The sequence below is a fragment of the Natrix helvetica genome (assembly GCF_964273705.1).
Source record: "Natrix helvetica genome assembly, chromosome: 1".
NCBI classification, from domain to species: Eukaryota; Metazoa; Chordata; class Lepidosauria; order Squamata; family Natricidae; genus Natrix; species Natrix helvetica.
In genome coordinates, this window is record NC_138548.1 from 134,785,488 (window position 1) to 134,802,075 (window position 16,588).

The 16,588-nt window shown below is 39.4% G+C and overlaps 1 protein-coding gene across 9 annotated transcripts in view; it reads right to left on the minus strand.

Moving 5' to 3' along the window:
- Positions 1 to 16,588, minus strand: part of SEMA5B (semaphorin 5B) — a 532,760-nt gene that overhangs the window by 175,803 nt on the left and 340,369 nt on the right. For all 9 annotated transcript variants that reach the window (XM_081938785.1, XM_081938788.1, XM_081938787.1 and 6 more), the window contains one exon: positions 7,907 to 8,006. In XM_081938785.1, the coding sequence (XP_081794911.1) occupies positions 7,907 to 8,006 (100 nt within the window). The remainder of the gene's footprint in view (positions 1 to 7,906; positions 8,007 to 16,588) is intronic.

The following is a 16,588-nucleotide window of genomic DNA, read 5'->3' on the forward strand; positions in this document are numbered from 1 at the left end:
TAATACAGGCTTAATCCGCCGCTTACTCTCTTCTGTCTTCAATTTTAATTTTGCTCTAAGTCTTTTTGGGTATTCTCTTTTCCAATAGTAAATTTTTTCTCACCAGTTTCGACACACTCTCTCTCCTGCTCTGCTTCCGTTGCAGAGGGCTGTCCAACATTGTGCAGCTTCAATGGCTGCTTCTCTTGTAGCTGGAAAAAAGAGCTTCTCCTGGATCAATCAGGGGCTTTGCAATGCCCCTGAGATCAGCAGCACATGCCCTTCTCTATCACCGCCTCTGTGGGACGTTTTAGGTCAAAAAGGACCGTCCAGCAGCAGAAATATCGACAGCAATCCTGGAGCCCCAAGATTGCATGTTGTGTTGTAGCGACGTCAGCCCTGCCTCCTCAGGAGTACATTTTTGTAAGATGGCCTGCTACATAAAATAGATTATTAAATAAATTAAATAAATAAACGAAGACAGCCAAATGGACATTCAGAACCAAGGTAGACTTTGGTTCGATGGGGAATATATCTTTAAAAAAATAAAAAACTAAGGATGATAATATATAAATGTTCCAAGAGGAAAAGTGTAAAACTTTTGTCAGTTGGTGAATAAATTACAATCAAGACTGTGTTATCTCAAAGACAGGTTAAATGGGCCTGCTATAAGCACTTGAGTATTGAGATGACAATAGGGAAGATAATCAGCTATGACTTTTTTTTCCAGTAAAAGTTACATCTGCCTGCAAGGGGAAGTTGGACCAATTAGTTGCTCCAGAATTTAATTTTGATTATTATAGTAGATCCTGATTCAAATCTCAGTTAAATTATCATCAACATAATACAAAAAGGTGAGCCCCCACCACCACCAACCAGGTTGGAAGACATCCAGAGAGCTGCTGGGAAAGAGGGGTTTTATGATCTACATGTATTAAAGCTGAAAGGATATCCTGATGCTGACATGCCCAGAGGCTAAAAGAAAATTCAGCATAGATATCCATTGCATTGGTACATGAAATGTCAGAAGAATGAAATTTCATATGGCCGGAACAAAAATGGCAAGCCACAGCCTTTCTGAGAATCAACAAACTGTAGTTGACTATAATAAGTCACTTTTCACATCAGAGGATCGTCTGATCTACTGCAGGCAAGAAAATCACAGAAGAAATGTAATGGGCAACATTATTAGAGAAAGGTTGTCAAAAGTCAATGCTTGAATGCAATCTAAGAACTCGGTGAATCTCAATTCAAGACCAAGGCAAACCAATCAATATTAGGGTGATAATAATGTATACAATGTGTAGGGTTATGATAAATAATAACTGGATATGAATATTGAATGGTACTTATGAAAGGAAGATTAGAAACCCTTTTGGATTATATATAAAGGTTAATAAAAAAGAACTAAGATACAGTTAAGTCTTGATTATTAGGGGGGAAATGTTATGATGCAGGATATAGTTAAATAAAGGAGGGATAATGATAACAATGTATATACAGGTATGGGTACAACATAAGAAAATTGGGTGTAAATTGTAAACAGTGATTTGGAAAGAAGGATTAGAAAACTTTGTTATTAAATATTATGGATGTTCAGCTAGAATAGGACATAAGGATTCAGTGTTATTGGAGGATTTTAGAAATAGTAAATGAAATGCCAGTATGTGGTTATGTATTAAATCTTGGTATATTCTATAATGAAGGATGTTTAAACAATTATAGTCAAATGAAAATGAAGGTATGATGACGGTAACATGTATAAATATCCGAGATAAAATACTTGAGCTAATATGAATTACGTTTGTTGACTGTGGAAGAGATGCACGAAAGTCTTTTTGTAACCAACTGATACACTTTCTACAGTATGTAAAGAAGGATGTGTTGTGTTTGTTTTGAAAATTAAAAATAAAATAAAAACTTTTAGAAAAAAATATTTGGGTGATTCAAGTTGATGCTCTAACCAGAGGCAAGGGAAGCAGAAAGAGGAACAGATCTATGATTATTTGTTAACACCCTGCCACAACATGAACAAGAGAGCATAATAATTATTTAAAAAAAAACCTGGAGTACTGAAGCTGGAAGCAAGCAGGAAAATGGAAAAATGGTCATAGTGTACAGAATTAAGCAAGGGTCAAAATAAGGACTTCTGCCGTAAATATGCTATTGGTGTGCTGTATTCCGTCACTTTTGCTTTTGCTTTTGCTTTCTGTCTTTCTGCCTCTGCATTGCTTTTTAGATACAATTCCTTGTCACTTTTTGCTCTTAAGGGGAACTCTTAGCAAATTCACCCTAGCAAATTTCCTCTATTTACAATCCTCTATAAATGTGGTTAATTAAATAATTAAAAAAATCTGTAACAATTTTGCCTCCCACTTTTCCTCAACTACTTTCACTATGTCAAGAGAAAGGCATCTCACTTTCTTTTGGTTTTTGCATTTCAGGGTATTTTTATTTGTTTCATCTTTAATGAGGCCATGAAATTCAATACTGAATTCTTCATTCTATTTATCAAATATAGCCCATCAACTCTATTACTGACCTTTACCATATAATAAAGAATAATGCAGAGGTCATATCTTGTTCATCTGATAATTTTCTTTGGTTTACATTGTATTTTTGTGAGCAAGAGATCATGATCTAAAATACACTAAAGTATCAGACCTTGTTTTTGCTGATTGAACAGAATTTCTTCAGATAGTGTTTTGAAAGGCATTTGTTTTAAATATTAATCTATTTGTCTTTCCTTGGGTCTCCTCCTTTGTTTCCGCCAATGTCACATTTTTGGCTTTTTCCAAATTTTATTTCAATTTTCATAGAATGGCGCTATTCCACTCTCCTGTCATTATTATGAACCCCTTTGTGGTGTTCTGTCAAGGTACTGCAATTTACCACAGAACTGCCCAATTTCTGCTTCCTCTGCATCTGTGTTTGGAGAATAGGTTGACTTGCCTTGAATTTAAATTGAGATTATTCTATTTGGGGGCATCTATAGCCAAGCACCGACTTTTTAATATTTTTGTTAATAATTAATAATTCTTTACTTCTCTGAATTGTAAAGAGTTTTTAAAATTTTTGTCTGTATTATTTTTATAAATAACTCAAGGTGGCAAACATACCTAGTACTCCTTCCCCCTCCTATTCTCTGAACAACCACCTTGTGAAATGGGTTGGGCTGAGAGAGTGTTTGTCTGTCCCAGAAATCACCCATTAGCTTTCATGCGTAAGGCATGAATTTTGTAAAATTTGATAGTATTCTATAAATATAGTAATTTAAGTTCTTTAACAAGGTAGATTTTTTACCTTCTGGTGACTGGAGCTGTGGAAAAGACTGAGGAGGCAAAGTTGGAGCTACAGACTTGCTTTGATTGCATAGACCTGAGTGTTTTTGAAGCTGCTTCAGCAGACTTGGATGAATTTGCTGATATTGTGACATCATATATTAACTTTTGTGAGGGCATGTGTATGCCTACCAAGAGCTAGGGTACACATAACAACAATACGCTTAAGCAGCTCTGTTGCACCAAAGAGGAGAGCTATGGGAAAGGAGATAGGATCTTGTACAATCAGGCCAGGAATATATTAATGAGGGAGATCAGGGTAGTAAACAGAAGCTACTCCCAAAAAATGAGAAATCAGTTCACAGCTAATGAACCTGAAACTGTGTGGAAAAGCCTGGAATATCAATGGCTACAACAGACTTCCTCCCCCTTACTGAAGAGTATTGCCAACTGGCAGATGACCTGATTGTGTTCTACTGTAGGTCTAAGAGGAGATAAATATCATCTACAACTACCTACTAGACTTCAGATACAACAACAATAGCTAATTGCCACTCTCACTTCCTCTAACTCCAGTTATGCAGCAATTCCTATTCTATAATGGGGTGGTACATCATTTCACCTGGAATCTAATGGCTTAGAAGAAGACATCCCTTTATGCCAAGAGCAATCTTTTAAGCAAGTGAGTGTTATCCTTTTTAACACGATCAGACCAAATGTAGTTTTGGACTGAATGATATTAGAACACAAACGAAGAATAAAGATTATTTTAAGAATGACAACTCAGAAAAAGCTTCAGAAATGGGTATCTGAAGATGAGATTTGTATATCAACGCTAGCAATTTTTAATGACCTGGAGCAAGTGGAGGGACAAGGAAGGGTAATACAAATTAAGGTTATATTGCTAAACTCTTTTAACAGCACTGAAATGTAAAAGTAATTTGCCTATCTGTTTTTACTTTCCCTGATAACTTTACCTTATTAATTGTAGTTATCCCACGGCTTTTGGGAGGGAAAACCTGAATTCAAAGTCCAATCAAACAAGAAAAAATCTAGTTCTTAAGGACTAGAACTCTCAGCCAAGACCACCTAGCACAACAGAAATGTCTAATTTCTTTTCATCAGAATCTTACTGGTCAAAAAGCCCACAGGGAATTGAAAAATTATACTAGGAATATTATATAATTGACTTTTTAGAAGAAAAAAGATAAAAATTTGAGATTATTCCCTTGATTCAGTTTGCTTTTGTTGACAATGTAGAGACATGAAGCAGATGCAGACATTTAATTCTTGGGACCACCTTTCAAAAGTCATAATAGGAGTTGCGGCTATTCTTTTGGCCATCAAAATTCCTCAAAAACATATTTCATATATTATAAATTGTCCCGTCCTGCTCATGCTTGCAAAAGAGACCTACTGCAGACCACATCAGGCAAGGAATTTTGGCTAGTGGGATCCAGGACAAGAATCTTTTCTTCCATAGTCCCTGCACTTTGGAACATCTTGCCACAAGAGTTAAGATTCTCCCCCCCCCCTCCCCAGGGAAAGGAAAAGCCTTAAAATTTGTCTATGCTGACTGGCATGGAGTCTCGAAGAAGCTGCTGGCTGGAGGTACATTAACCGAAAAGGCACCCCATCTTTCCACTCAAAACCCTTGTTGTTGTTTTTAGTTTATTTTAATTTATTGTAATTTTTTTTATTGTCATACTAGTAGTCCCCAACCTATGAGTACCACTGAGCCTAAAATTTCTGTTTCTAAGCAAGGCAGTTGTTAAATGAATTGTGCCTCATTTTACAACCGTTTCGCCACAGTTGTTAAGCGAATTACTGCAGTTGTTAAATGAATTGTACCTTTGTTAAGCAAATCTGGTTTCCCTCATTGACTTTGCTTGCTGGGAGCTGGCTGGGAAGGTTACAAATGGTGGTCGCATGAATCGGGTCAATACAGCTGTCATAAATACATGCCAGTTGCCAAGCTCCTGAATTTTGAAAATGTGACCATAAGGAATGCTGCAGTGATCCTAAGTGTCAAGAACCAGCCATAAATCACTTTTTACCAGTTGTTCTAACTTCGAAAGGTCACTAAATGAATAGTTGGAAGTCGAGGACTATCTGTTAATTGTTTTGGTATTTGTTTTATTGCACTGTAAGCCTCTTAGAGTCACTTTGAACTGCGAGATGGGCAGTATATAAATTTAATAAATAATTCATCCAAAATACATCATAATTATGTAAAAGAAATATTTTACAAAACCTTCTAAGTTAGCAGTGATTTTGCAGAATTTTTCCTTGGCATCTCTTCTGGCTGTCCTCTTACCCACTGTTCTTGAACCATCTAACATTCCAAAGAATGACATCTTCTGCTGCTCTTTCCAAAGAAATAAATATTTTTTTCTTAGATTTAATTTTTCCTACCATTTTTGTTTCAGCCACAATACTGGAGTACAGTATTTCCTCCAGTGGTCTAAGCCAGTTGTTGTTGTTGTTGTTGTTAGTTGCGAAGTCGTGTCTGACCCATCGCGACCCCATGGACAACGTTCCTCCAGGCCTTCCTGTCCTCTACCATCCCCTGGAGTCCATTTAAGCTCACACCTATTGCTTCGGTGACTCTATGGAGCCACCACATTCTCTGCCGTCCCCTTCTTCTTTTGCCCTCAATCGTTCCCAGCATTAGGCTCTTCTCCAGTGAGTCATTGTGAGCCAGTACATGCACACAATTTAATGCAAACATCCTTAAGCATTTTGTTTCTAAGCATCCAATCTAGAGATATTCTTGTCTTGACAAGATCTAGCACAATCGGCACAATTCATAAACATCAGAAATAAAGAAAAAACAGTACAGTATGTGTAATCTTTCTCATATATTCTTTATCAAAAGGCATCTCTGTGATTTATGTTTACCTCTCCACTAGGCCCATACTGCACAGCATTAGCTCTATCTCATCTCTGAACAAGATGATAATATCACTTTGCTACACTTTAACTACCATTTCCTTGCTCTTTGGAAGTGCTGTCCTTTCAGACAAACAAGGAATTAAATGCTGTTTTTAAACTCTCAAAGTAGATTTAAAAGGTCTATCAGGCCACTTTTGACAAATAGTGACAAGTAGCCTCAAGGGAACCTGAATGATGAAGCCAGATCCAAAAGGCAAAGAGCCTAAAATCAGGGATGGAGCACTCCATACAGATTGAACTTCTTGAGTGGTACTGTGGCATTCTAGAGTTATCTGAATTCACAATTACAGTAGGTTTTGACAAGCCCGCAAAAGCCAGCAATAAAGCAGGATGTGACAAATGGCTATTCAACTTTTTTATTTTCTGAGGAGCAACATTTTTGCAAGAGGAAGACTGTGTAATGCAACAGGCATTGAAAAGACTTAAGAGCCAAGAAGGAACCTGTTCATACCTTAAACAACTCTCACGTATCCTTGGATAATCTCAATCAGGGACGTGCGGTCAGGGGAGGCAGGGGAGGCAGAGCCTCACCGCTCTCATCATGGAAAAAAAAGTGAAAAAGCGCTGAGGAGCCTCGGGGAATGTGACTGCGCGAGCCGCGGTCACCTTCATGTTGACTCAGGAAGGCAGTGTGCAGGATAGAGGGAGGTGCAGGAGGCTCCTTTAGCCTCAGCCTCCCTCCTGCACATGTGGTCCCATTCCCCACCTTCTGTCGGGTTCTGACACCGGAGCTCATGGTTCCAGGGTGAATGCGTACGCGCATGCATGAGCGGCTCCCTTCCTCGCACTGAGCAATGGCAGATTTGCTGGAAGTTGCTCACGAAAGGGCGGACTTTTCGGACCGTTTCCCTGCCAGTTTACTCACGAAAGGACCCTGGAAAGCGAGTCGTGGCCGGCGCCTTGCTAAGAATTCCCCACCTTCCTGATGACGTCACCAGCCTCACCAGCCATAAACCTCACCGCACGTCACTGTCTCACCTATAATCTTACCTGAAAATTGGGCTATTTTAGAGAGCTGCTTTAAATGCTACCATGATAATATCTCAGGCACTTTGAGTTATAGAAATACTAAGAATTTAGGAAGGTGTAATTTCAGTTCTTAAATGCTGTCACGATATAAATGCTACTTATGAATAAACTAGGAACTGCTAATTTTATGGTGGCATTATTAGTAATCATAGGTAATGCAAAAGTTATGGGGGAGGGGCATAATCCTTTTCTTCAAAGTGTTCTAGCAATAGCATGGATGATCATTCTAGTTCATTCAAACTAAAACTTCTCCAAGAAAAATTGCCTAACATACTAGGGATATGCTACGTAACAATGTGGAACATGTTCTCCATTAATGCGCTAAATTCTTTCTTTCATCTAGTTCTGTTTCCATACATGTGGACACCACCTCACTGAGAAAAGATTTTTTAGCCTTTGTGATCCGTGGGAAATGACAGCTTTTTGCTTCATTAATTCCTCATTTTACTTACATTTTTCCCCACAAGAATGACTGGCAATTTTCTCCTCTTCAACATCATTACTGCATTTCTAAAAGCTTTCTACATAAATTAAGGCTTTGCTTTTAAAGCAACATGGAGTGTGCTTGCAGGCTGAAAAAGCAATCTCTTTTTTGCAAACAGTAACGTTCAGGCAATGAACTAGAGAAGCAATCTTGCTCCAATTAAAAGGTTCTCATTTACCTGGCTCCAACAATGAGTTGATTCCTATTGGCATCTAGAGCAAGCTGAGAGAAGTCCCGTACACCAGAGTATGTGAAATTTGAAACCCAAGGCTTCAGATCTGAAAAGAAAAATGAAAAAAAATATAGAGGAAAAATGACATCACTGGTGAGCAAGATTTCCACATGGCGTTCAACTAATGGATCTCCGACAGAGTTTTGTTCAATATGTGGATAATTAACAATCTATAAAATTCCACTTTGATATAATGGGGGAGGGGGTCTACCGAGGTAGCATCTACTGAAGCAAGATTTGTTGGTTTTCTAATTAACTCAATTCAGTTTTCTAATTAATTCTAATAAAGTCAATTCAATGGTCAGTCTTCTAATCTATGTAGTAGGTAATGGAAAAAACTGACTATAGCAGTGATGGCAAACCTTTTTCGCCTCGGGTGCCAAAAGCACATACGTGCGCGCTATCACACGAACTCAAGTGCCCACCCACATAACTTAATGTCCCCCCTCACCTGTGTGGAACGTGCATTTTTGCACACGGCTTCCTCGCCACTCCCTGCTCTGGCTGCTTCCCCTTGGATAACACCCAGTGAGGGGAGAAGTTGCTCTGCCATTAACGGGCAGAGATTGGGGTGGGGGTGGGGGGATACTCAAGTGTGCTCCTGTGTCAAAAAACCTTCCCTTATCATTCTCCTGTGTAAAGATTGGGCCCTTTTTACAATGGCAGGTGTGAGTCCAGTTGCTAAATTCTCCCTTTTTATTAAAGAGGATCCTGGGCACTACAGTCAATAGACAAATGATGAAGAGAGCTGCTGGCACAGGGGAAAGAAAAGCAGCAAGAAAAGAAGAAAAAGCAGCTTTTTCCCCTCAAGGTGGCTGCTCTGTTTCCCCCCCTCCCCTGTGCTAGCATAGAGGATCCTGCCTGGTCACTGCAGTCCAAAGGGAAATGAGGAAGAGACCAATCTGCATGAGGGAAAGACAAGTAGCAAGGAAATAAGGAAAAGCAGCTTTTTTCCCCTCAAGGTGGCTGCTCTGTTGCCCTTTTCTCCATTTCAGCACCACTCCATGGAGCCTGCCCCACCCCCCATCGCCCAGGTCCTCGCTTCTCCCAAGCATTTCTTTGCCTATTTAATTTCCCCTCCGTAGCATTTTTCCATCGTGTTTCTTGCCGTTTTGGACAGGAAAACAAAGTTTGTGGGACTAAAAAAAACTCCTTTCAATCAATCAATTCCAACTTTGCGAGATCTCTTCCCCCCCGCCAAGTTGTAATTGATTGAAGTTTTGTTTTAGTCCCACAAACTTTGTTTCTCTGCACACGATGGAGCTGGGAATCAGGTAGGCAAAGAAATGTTTGGGAGAAGCGAGGACCTGGGCGATGGTGGGTGGGGCAACCTCGATGCCCTAGCACTGAAATGGAGAAAAGGGCAACAGCAGCCACGTTGAGTGAAAGAAGCCTCTTTTCTTCTTTCCTTACTGCTTGTCTTTCCCCCCTGCTGGCAGCTCTCCTCATTTCCCTGTGGATTCAAGGGATCGGACAGGATCCTTTTTAGTAGCAGGGGGGAGGGGGGAACAGAGCAGCCAGCACGGGGGGAAAGACAAGCGGCAAGAAAAGAGGCTTCTTTCACTCGTGCTGGCAGCTCTCTCATTTCCCTGTGGATTCAAGGGATCGGGCAGGATCCTTTTTAGTAGCAGGGGGGAGGGGGGAACAGAGCAGCCAGCACGGGGGAAAGACAAGCGGCAAGAAAAGAGGCTTCTTTCACTCGTGCTGGCAGCTCTCTCATTTCCCTGTGGATTCAAGGGATCGGGCAGGATCCTTTTTAGTAGCAGGGGGGAGGGGGGAACAGAGCAGCCAGCACGGGGGGGGAAAGACAAGCGGCAAGAAAAGAGGCTTCTTTCACTCGTGCTGGCAGCTCTCTCATTTCCCTGTGGATTCAAGGGATCGGGCAGGATCCTTTTTAGTAGCAGGGGGGAGGGGGGAACAGAGCAGCCAGCATGGGGGGGAAAGACAAGCAGCAAGAAAAGAGGCTTCTTTCACTCGTGCTGGCAGCTCTCTCATTTCCCTGTGGATTCAAGGGATCGGGCAGGATCCTTTTTAGTAGCAGGGGGAGGGGGGAACAGAGCAGCCAGCACGGGGGGAAAGACAAGCGGCAAGAAAAGAGGCTTCTTTCACTCGTGCTGGCAGCTCTCTCATTTCCCTGTGGATTCAAGGGATCGGGCAGGATCCTTTTTAGTAGCAGGGGGGAGGGGGGAACAGAGCAGCCAGCACGGGGGGAAAGACAAGCGGCAAGAAAAGAGGCTTCTTTCACTCGTGCTGGCAGCTCTCTCATTTCCCTGTGGATTCAAGGGATCGGGCAGGATCCTTTTTAGTAGCAGGGGGGAGGGGGGAACAGAGCAGCCAGCACGAGTGAAAGAAGCCTCTTTCCTTGCCGCTTGTCTTTCCCCGTTCCGGTAGCTCTCTTTGCGTTGGGCTGTTTTTCGCCCTTTGGAGGCTTCAGGGAATCCTCCGGAGATTAAAAAAAACTATCAAAAATCAGCTGGCCAGCGGGTGCATGCGCACTGGAGCTGACAGGGCAATGCCTTGCGTGCCCTCAGAAATGGCTCCGCGTGCCGCCTGTGGCACGCGTGCCATAGGTTCGCCATCACGGGACTATAGCATCATATCTTACCATCAAACGTTGGGCAAAGGCTATTTAATGGCAGAAGTTTTTATGGAAATCACTATTATTCCTGCATAAAACTCTTTTTTAAAATAAAATAAAAATCCCACTAGCGGGAAGGGGGAGTATTCATTAGAAACTACAGAAAGATATGGAGATCTAAATCTCCTGTAATGCAAGAGACTTTGGTTTCCTTCTGTTAAAAAACATTAAAATGTTTGGACCTCCATCCTCTCTGAATGGCAACTTTCCTCTAAAAAAATAAATGGGACACAATTATTCTTCAGGGTTAGTCATAAGGAAATTTGACAGATAAGACTTTCTGTGCACGCTAAGATTTTAAAAAAACCCTGCACTACCACTTATAAACATAAGACACAGAGTTCTATTAAAAGCCCTCGAAGTGTGCTTTAGTTAGCATTTGGTTTATAAAGGATCTGACCAAGATGGAACAAATGAAGAAGTAAAAGAAAACAACAATAACCCGGTGCATTAATAGAAAAGATAACAGTTTCAAGATAATACAAATTCTGCTTGTTTCCTGTTTTTCCAGTTAGATAGATTTATTTAAAGGGGAAGCAAAAACAGTAAAATATAATATTTCTAAAAGAGATGTTTACTCCCAAATGATTTTAAGATGAAGCCTTAACTTTGCATTCTTTGGAAAAAGACGCGGTGTTATGTATAAAAAACCCAACCCTATGCAACAACCTTAAACACATGAACCATAAAAATAGAAATACTTATGAAATTATTTTCAGGATTACCAACTGACATTCAAAATGTTACCACAGATTGGTGTGTGTGTGTGTGTGTGTGTGTATGTGTGTGTTTTAAAGACGTTATTTCCTGTAGGAAAGAAATAATCCAATAAAATTAACTTTCAGGTTGCTTTATCATTAAAAGAATAGAAGAGGTTTTGGCTTTTAGCTTTTTCCATGGTATTATATGTAGTATAACACTTGTGTATTCAATTTATATCTTGTCTTTCTGCTCAGATGAGCACTTAAGGCAGCTAGTATAATTAAAACACACACAGGCACAGTGTAAAGATTAAAACTAAATGTTTCCAATACTAAAACAATTAACAACCAAAAGCTTGATTAAAAAAGATGGGTCCTTACAATTTTTTTAAATGCTGAGAGAAATGAGTCAAATTTCCAGGGAGTTAAGAAGCTGACTATGGGTGTGTGGTTATGTCTGTTTGTCCTTTAAAGAGGCACATTTTAATGTTAGTTCTTAATGGTAGAAACATTATCTTAATCCCATGGGGATTTCACATTTAACAGTTGAAATGAGCAAACATTTCAGGATATCATATGGTACCTGTATCTTGCAATGTTAGCAGCCTTCCATTTTATACCACCATCAATTATTAGATATTTTTCATGGTTAGTCCCACAGAAAAATCATGACAGTAGTAAAAGATGGGGTACATCTAAAACACAGATAATAGTCATCAAATTTGCTAGGCCCAAACCTTACCTGTGTGAAAGAGCTGCCTACTATAGTTGCTCCTTATGACAGTTGAAAATCACATCCATTTGTTCAAAAGGAGAACTTCCACCCCCGATAATGTTTATTTATCCACAGTTATCTCCAGCTAATTTGGACATAAACTGTTCCAACCCATTATCAAATTTAGGTCATATTTTAAGATCCTATCTGCTTATCCATCTGAGCTGGATGGTAAGGTGGTAGGATGGTAGAGCCTATTATTACCCTTCTAATGGCAATTTACGCAAAAGCTCCCAATGACTGTCTGTACTAGAGATTCACTTGAAAAAGAAATTTAATAAAGTCTTATTGTTACCACTAGTCCTCAATGTACAACCACAATTGTTATCAGAATTTCCATCACTAAGCAAAATGGTTAAGTTAATTATGTCCAATTTTATTGTCTTTGTTGCCATGTCATTATTCAAATCTGGCCTCCACTGATTTTGCTTGTCAGAAGTTGACTGGGAAGGTATAAATGGTGATGCATGAACCTGGGACACACCAATTGTGATATAAACATGCCAATGTACCCAAATTTTGATTAAGGTAAAGATTCTTCTCGCACATATGTGCTAGTTGTTCCTGACTCTAGGAGGTGGTGCTCATCTCTGTTTCAAAGCTGAAGAGCCAGCACTGTCTGAAGACATCTCCACGGTCATGTGGTCAGCATAACTAATTGCCGAAGGTGCACAGAACGCTGTTACCTTCCTACCAAAGGTGGTTCCTATTTTTCTACTTGCATTTTTTACGTGCTTTCGAACTGCTAGGTTGGCAGAAACTGGGACAAGTAACGGGAGCTCACCCCACTACATGGCGCTAGGGATTTGAACCGCTAAACTGCCGACCTTTCTGATCAACAAGCTCAGCGTCTTAGCCACTGAGCCACCATGTCCCCAAAATTTTGATTACATGACTACAACAGTTGTTAAGTGTGAGGATTGATTGTAAGCCACTTTTTTCAATGCTGCTGTAACTTTGAACACTCACTAAACAAATGGTTGTAAGTTGTCGACTACCTGTATATGACACTTCTTGCTTATAAAAGCTTCCATAATCAACGATGCAGATCACGCAGAAACTGCAAAATGATGCTAGATAATTTTAAAATGCATGGTGAAGGAATGCTGTAGGAGTCTTGAAACCCATTTGCAGAAGCCAGAAAACCATCAATTGCTAAAACAGGAGAGCCATGAATTTAGCAGTGTATATGTCACAGTATACTAAATCAGAGACAGAAACCTGTGATTTACCTGACATATGCAGCTCCACCCCATACACCAAAATTAAGCTGCTAAAATTTGACAAAATGGTTGATTGTATTAGCACAATTTTTTTTCTTATGTCCGTTTTGCAAACTAAAGGATAAGATTGGAGGCAACCAGTGGGAGGCCAGTTGTTTCAATGCCCAAATGTTAACCATCTCTCCCTCAGTTGTCATCTTCTAGGATCTCCCTACTCCCTTTCCTGCCCTTAAATCATCTCCCTGTAACGTTATTGCAGTCTCCTGTGATTCTCTAGAAGACTGGGAATCCAGATGCCAAATATAACCCTAATGTGACAAACCCTGCACAAAATAGTATTGCAAATTATTATATTATTATTCGCAGGTGTCCTTCAGCTCTTCTTAATACAGTACAAAATAAGAGTCATGAATATCAGTAACTAGAAGATATTCCAAAACTATTAGAGAATATTAGCGGCTATTAGAGAATAGCCAGATATTTCATTTTTTTCATCCTTTTTAAAAAACAATATCCATAAAATGACACATACACATGCATATACAGTGTGTGTGTGTGTGTGTGTTGTGTGACAATATGGTTATCTTTTTTTACATTAGAAATGCAGAACTAGAAACTCTTTCTAAGTAGAATTTAGTAAATCCTTAATCCCAAAGAGGCTTGTTTTAGATCTACAATGTTTTGGGGTCTGAAAATTCCTTCCTTTAGATTGCAATGTGAGTCTCTCTGTTTCAGAATTCTCCATCCACGGGCATGAATTTTTCGAGCCCTTGCAGTCATAAATTGAAACAAGGAAGTAATGAAGACTAACTCATCAAGACTGACTTGAAACCATCCTTCTCCAATCCATCAGGATTTGCCAGGACATTTAGCAATATGCAAACCCACAACAGATGCCAAAATACCACCAAGGTGTTCTCGTAGCTTATTAACCTTCTTTTTAAATTCTTGAATATAAATGTATTTCAAACATGGATCTGTCAGAGCTTAATAATCAAAATCTGCATGCATTAGATAGGAGAACAAGATAATGCATGTGTTCTCTAGAAGTTTGGGCAATTTTGTTCTTTGACCAAAAAGTCATTTCAAAATAATGAAACATTTTATGGATCCTATTCTGATGCCCCAATTTCTCTTGTCATTTCCAATGGCCTTCTATTCTTCCTTTCTTTGACAAACTCATTTTGAAAAGGCAGCAGAAAATGTAACGCTGTTCCTACTCCTTTGTTTTTCATTTGGCACACTAGCTTAAGAGGTTTTTTCTATCATCTCTACCTTTAAACAACAAACAGTATAAAAAAGTTACAAGTAAAGAATTATGGGGTGAAAAATATGTGCACTTAGGCAGCTCAGTTCTCTCTACGATAGTTTAAAATGATAGTCAAGGCAGAGAAGTAACAGGCAACTGCTCTGAGTTCTACTTATGACCATGGGTGGCAAAGTATATAAAGAATCCCTTTTTGATTGCTAAATTAAAGGCTTCATGACATGTCACTTCGTAGATTTAAACCTTTATAGAGTTGGGAGATGATTAAACACAGCGTCTTTTCCTGAAAGTGTAAACTACCAGTTACCCCAATTCACACCATCACCAGGTTTTCTGTACTCATGTGATTCTCTGAAGGGGAAAGAGGATCAGCTATGACAGCTATGAACTAAGCATTTGGGGGGACGACCCATATTATATGTCACTGCCAAATGCCAAGGACATTTTGGGAATGAACAAACAACTTGTATCTAGAAGAACAAACCTCACATGTATCAGATGATTTTACCTCTCTAGAGTAGATGAAATGTACATATAAGAATAATGATGAAATGTACATATAAGAATTGAATGAACTCTGACATATTTATTGGAGAGGCAGCCTTCTTGACCTCCATTTTTAATTTTTTTTATTTCTGTCCCCTTTTAAAGCAATGCCTTCGATTTTGACGAAAAGCCTTAAAAAACAGACCACATTTACCTAACTCCTTGTAATCTTCATACAAATTAAAATTAAAAAGACCTCTTTTCTGGAAGAAAGCAGGAATCCTAGAAATGAATAACTCATGACAAATCCAACTCAGTGTTCTTTGTGTTTGTCTTTGTAACCTATCCCAAGAGGAAATAGCCATGTTCTCCATCCCACTCCAATATTGCTCAGGTGCATTTAATTTAAATTGCAGCAAAATTTGTGACATGGGTTTACCTCACCAACTAACACACAGGATTTGTCGGTTCACAACAAAACAGCTACAGTGGCCAATTATATGCACACCACACAGAATGTAAACATATGAGAAGTCACCATCACTGTCCTAATGCCGCAGAGGCCATGAAGTATATTTCTTTCTGTTCCTTATTACTCCATTTAAATCTTGCACTTCTACGAATTGAACAAATTCATAGAAGTGCAAGGAGCTTCTGTATGTATCTTCCAAGTACAGCACCAGAAATTAAATGGAAAATTTTACCTGATAAAATCCATGCCCTTCCCTCACTTTACACAAAGTAGTCTCTAAGTTTCTCTATCAACCATGAGAATTGATCACCAAGTCACTTATTATACTGCATGCCACCAGTATGTTATGTGTAAACTCCCTAATAAACTCCCTCACCATTGAACAAAATATGAAGTGGCCCCATGACTTTATGTCCTCGGATAAATTGCCTGATTACTTTACAACAGGGGTGTCAAACCGGATTTCTTTTCTTTTTTTTAAACAAAGTTTTATTGGGTTTTTTTATATTTTACAAAGGGGAAAGGTAAGGGAAAAGTTACAAATTTTGGCAGCTGCGAAATACGGTAGATGTACCCCCCCTCCAAACTCATAGTATACATTTGCATAAAATTCAATATTAAGTAATAACATGTAGTCAGTGTGGTAAATTCAATTGGTAATTTCGATCAGTTTATATCAGATGGCTTTTCTTACTCATTTGTGTGATCTGAGCTTTCTTGTTGTCGCCCCATCTCCCCCCGCTGGCAGAGCTCCGGCCCCTCCCGTGTCTTGTATGTCTGTTGAGGAGTCATCTGGTTTTTCTAGGAGCAGTTTATTTTTCTCCATAAAGGCCTGCGCCTCTATGGGTGTATTAATCCTAACTCTTGTCTCCTCCCAGAATATTAACATACCTTCAGGCATCAACCATCTAAACCACACCCCCTTCTGGTATAATTTATTCGCCAATTGCGAATAGTGTTTTCTTTTTTCCCTCACTTTCTTGGGGATCTGTTTCAGGATGGTTATCTCCTTATCTTTGTATGTCAAGGCTTGCCCCCTTTGTGCATTCAGGATTTCATTTCTTGT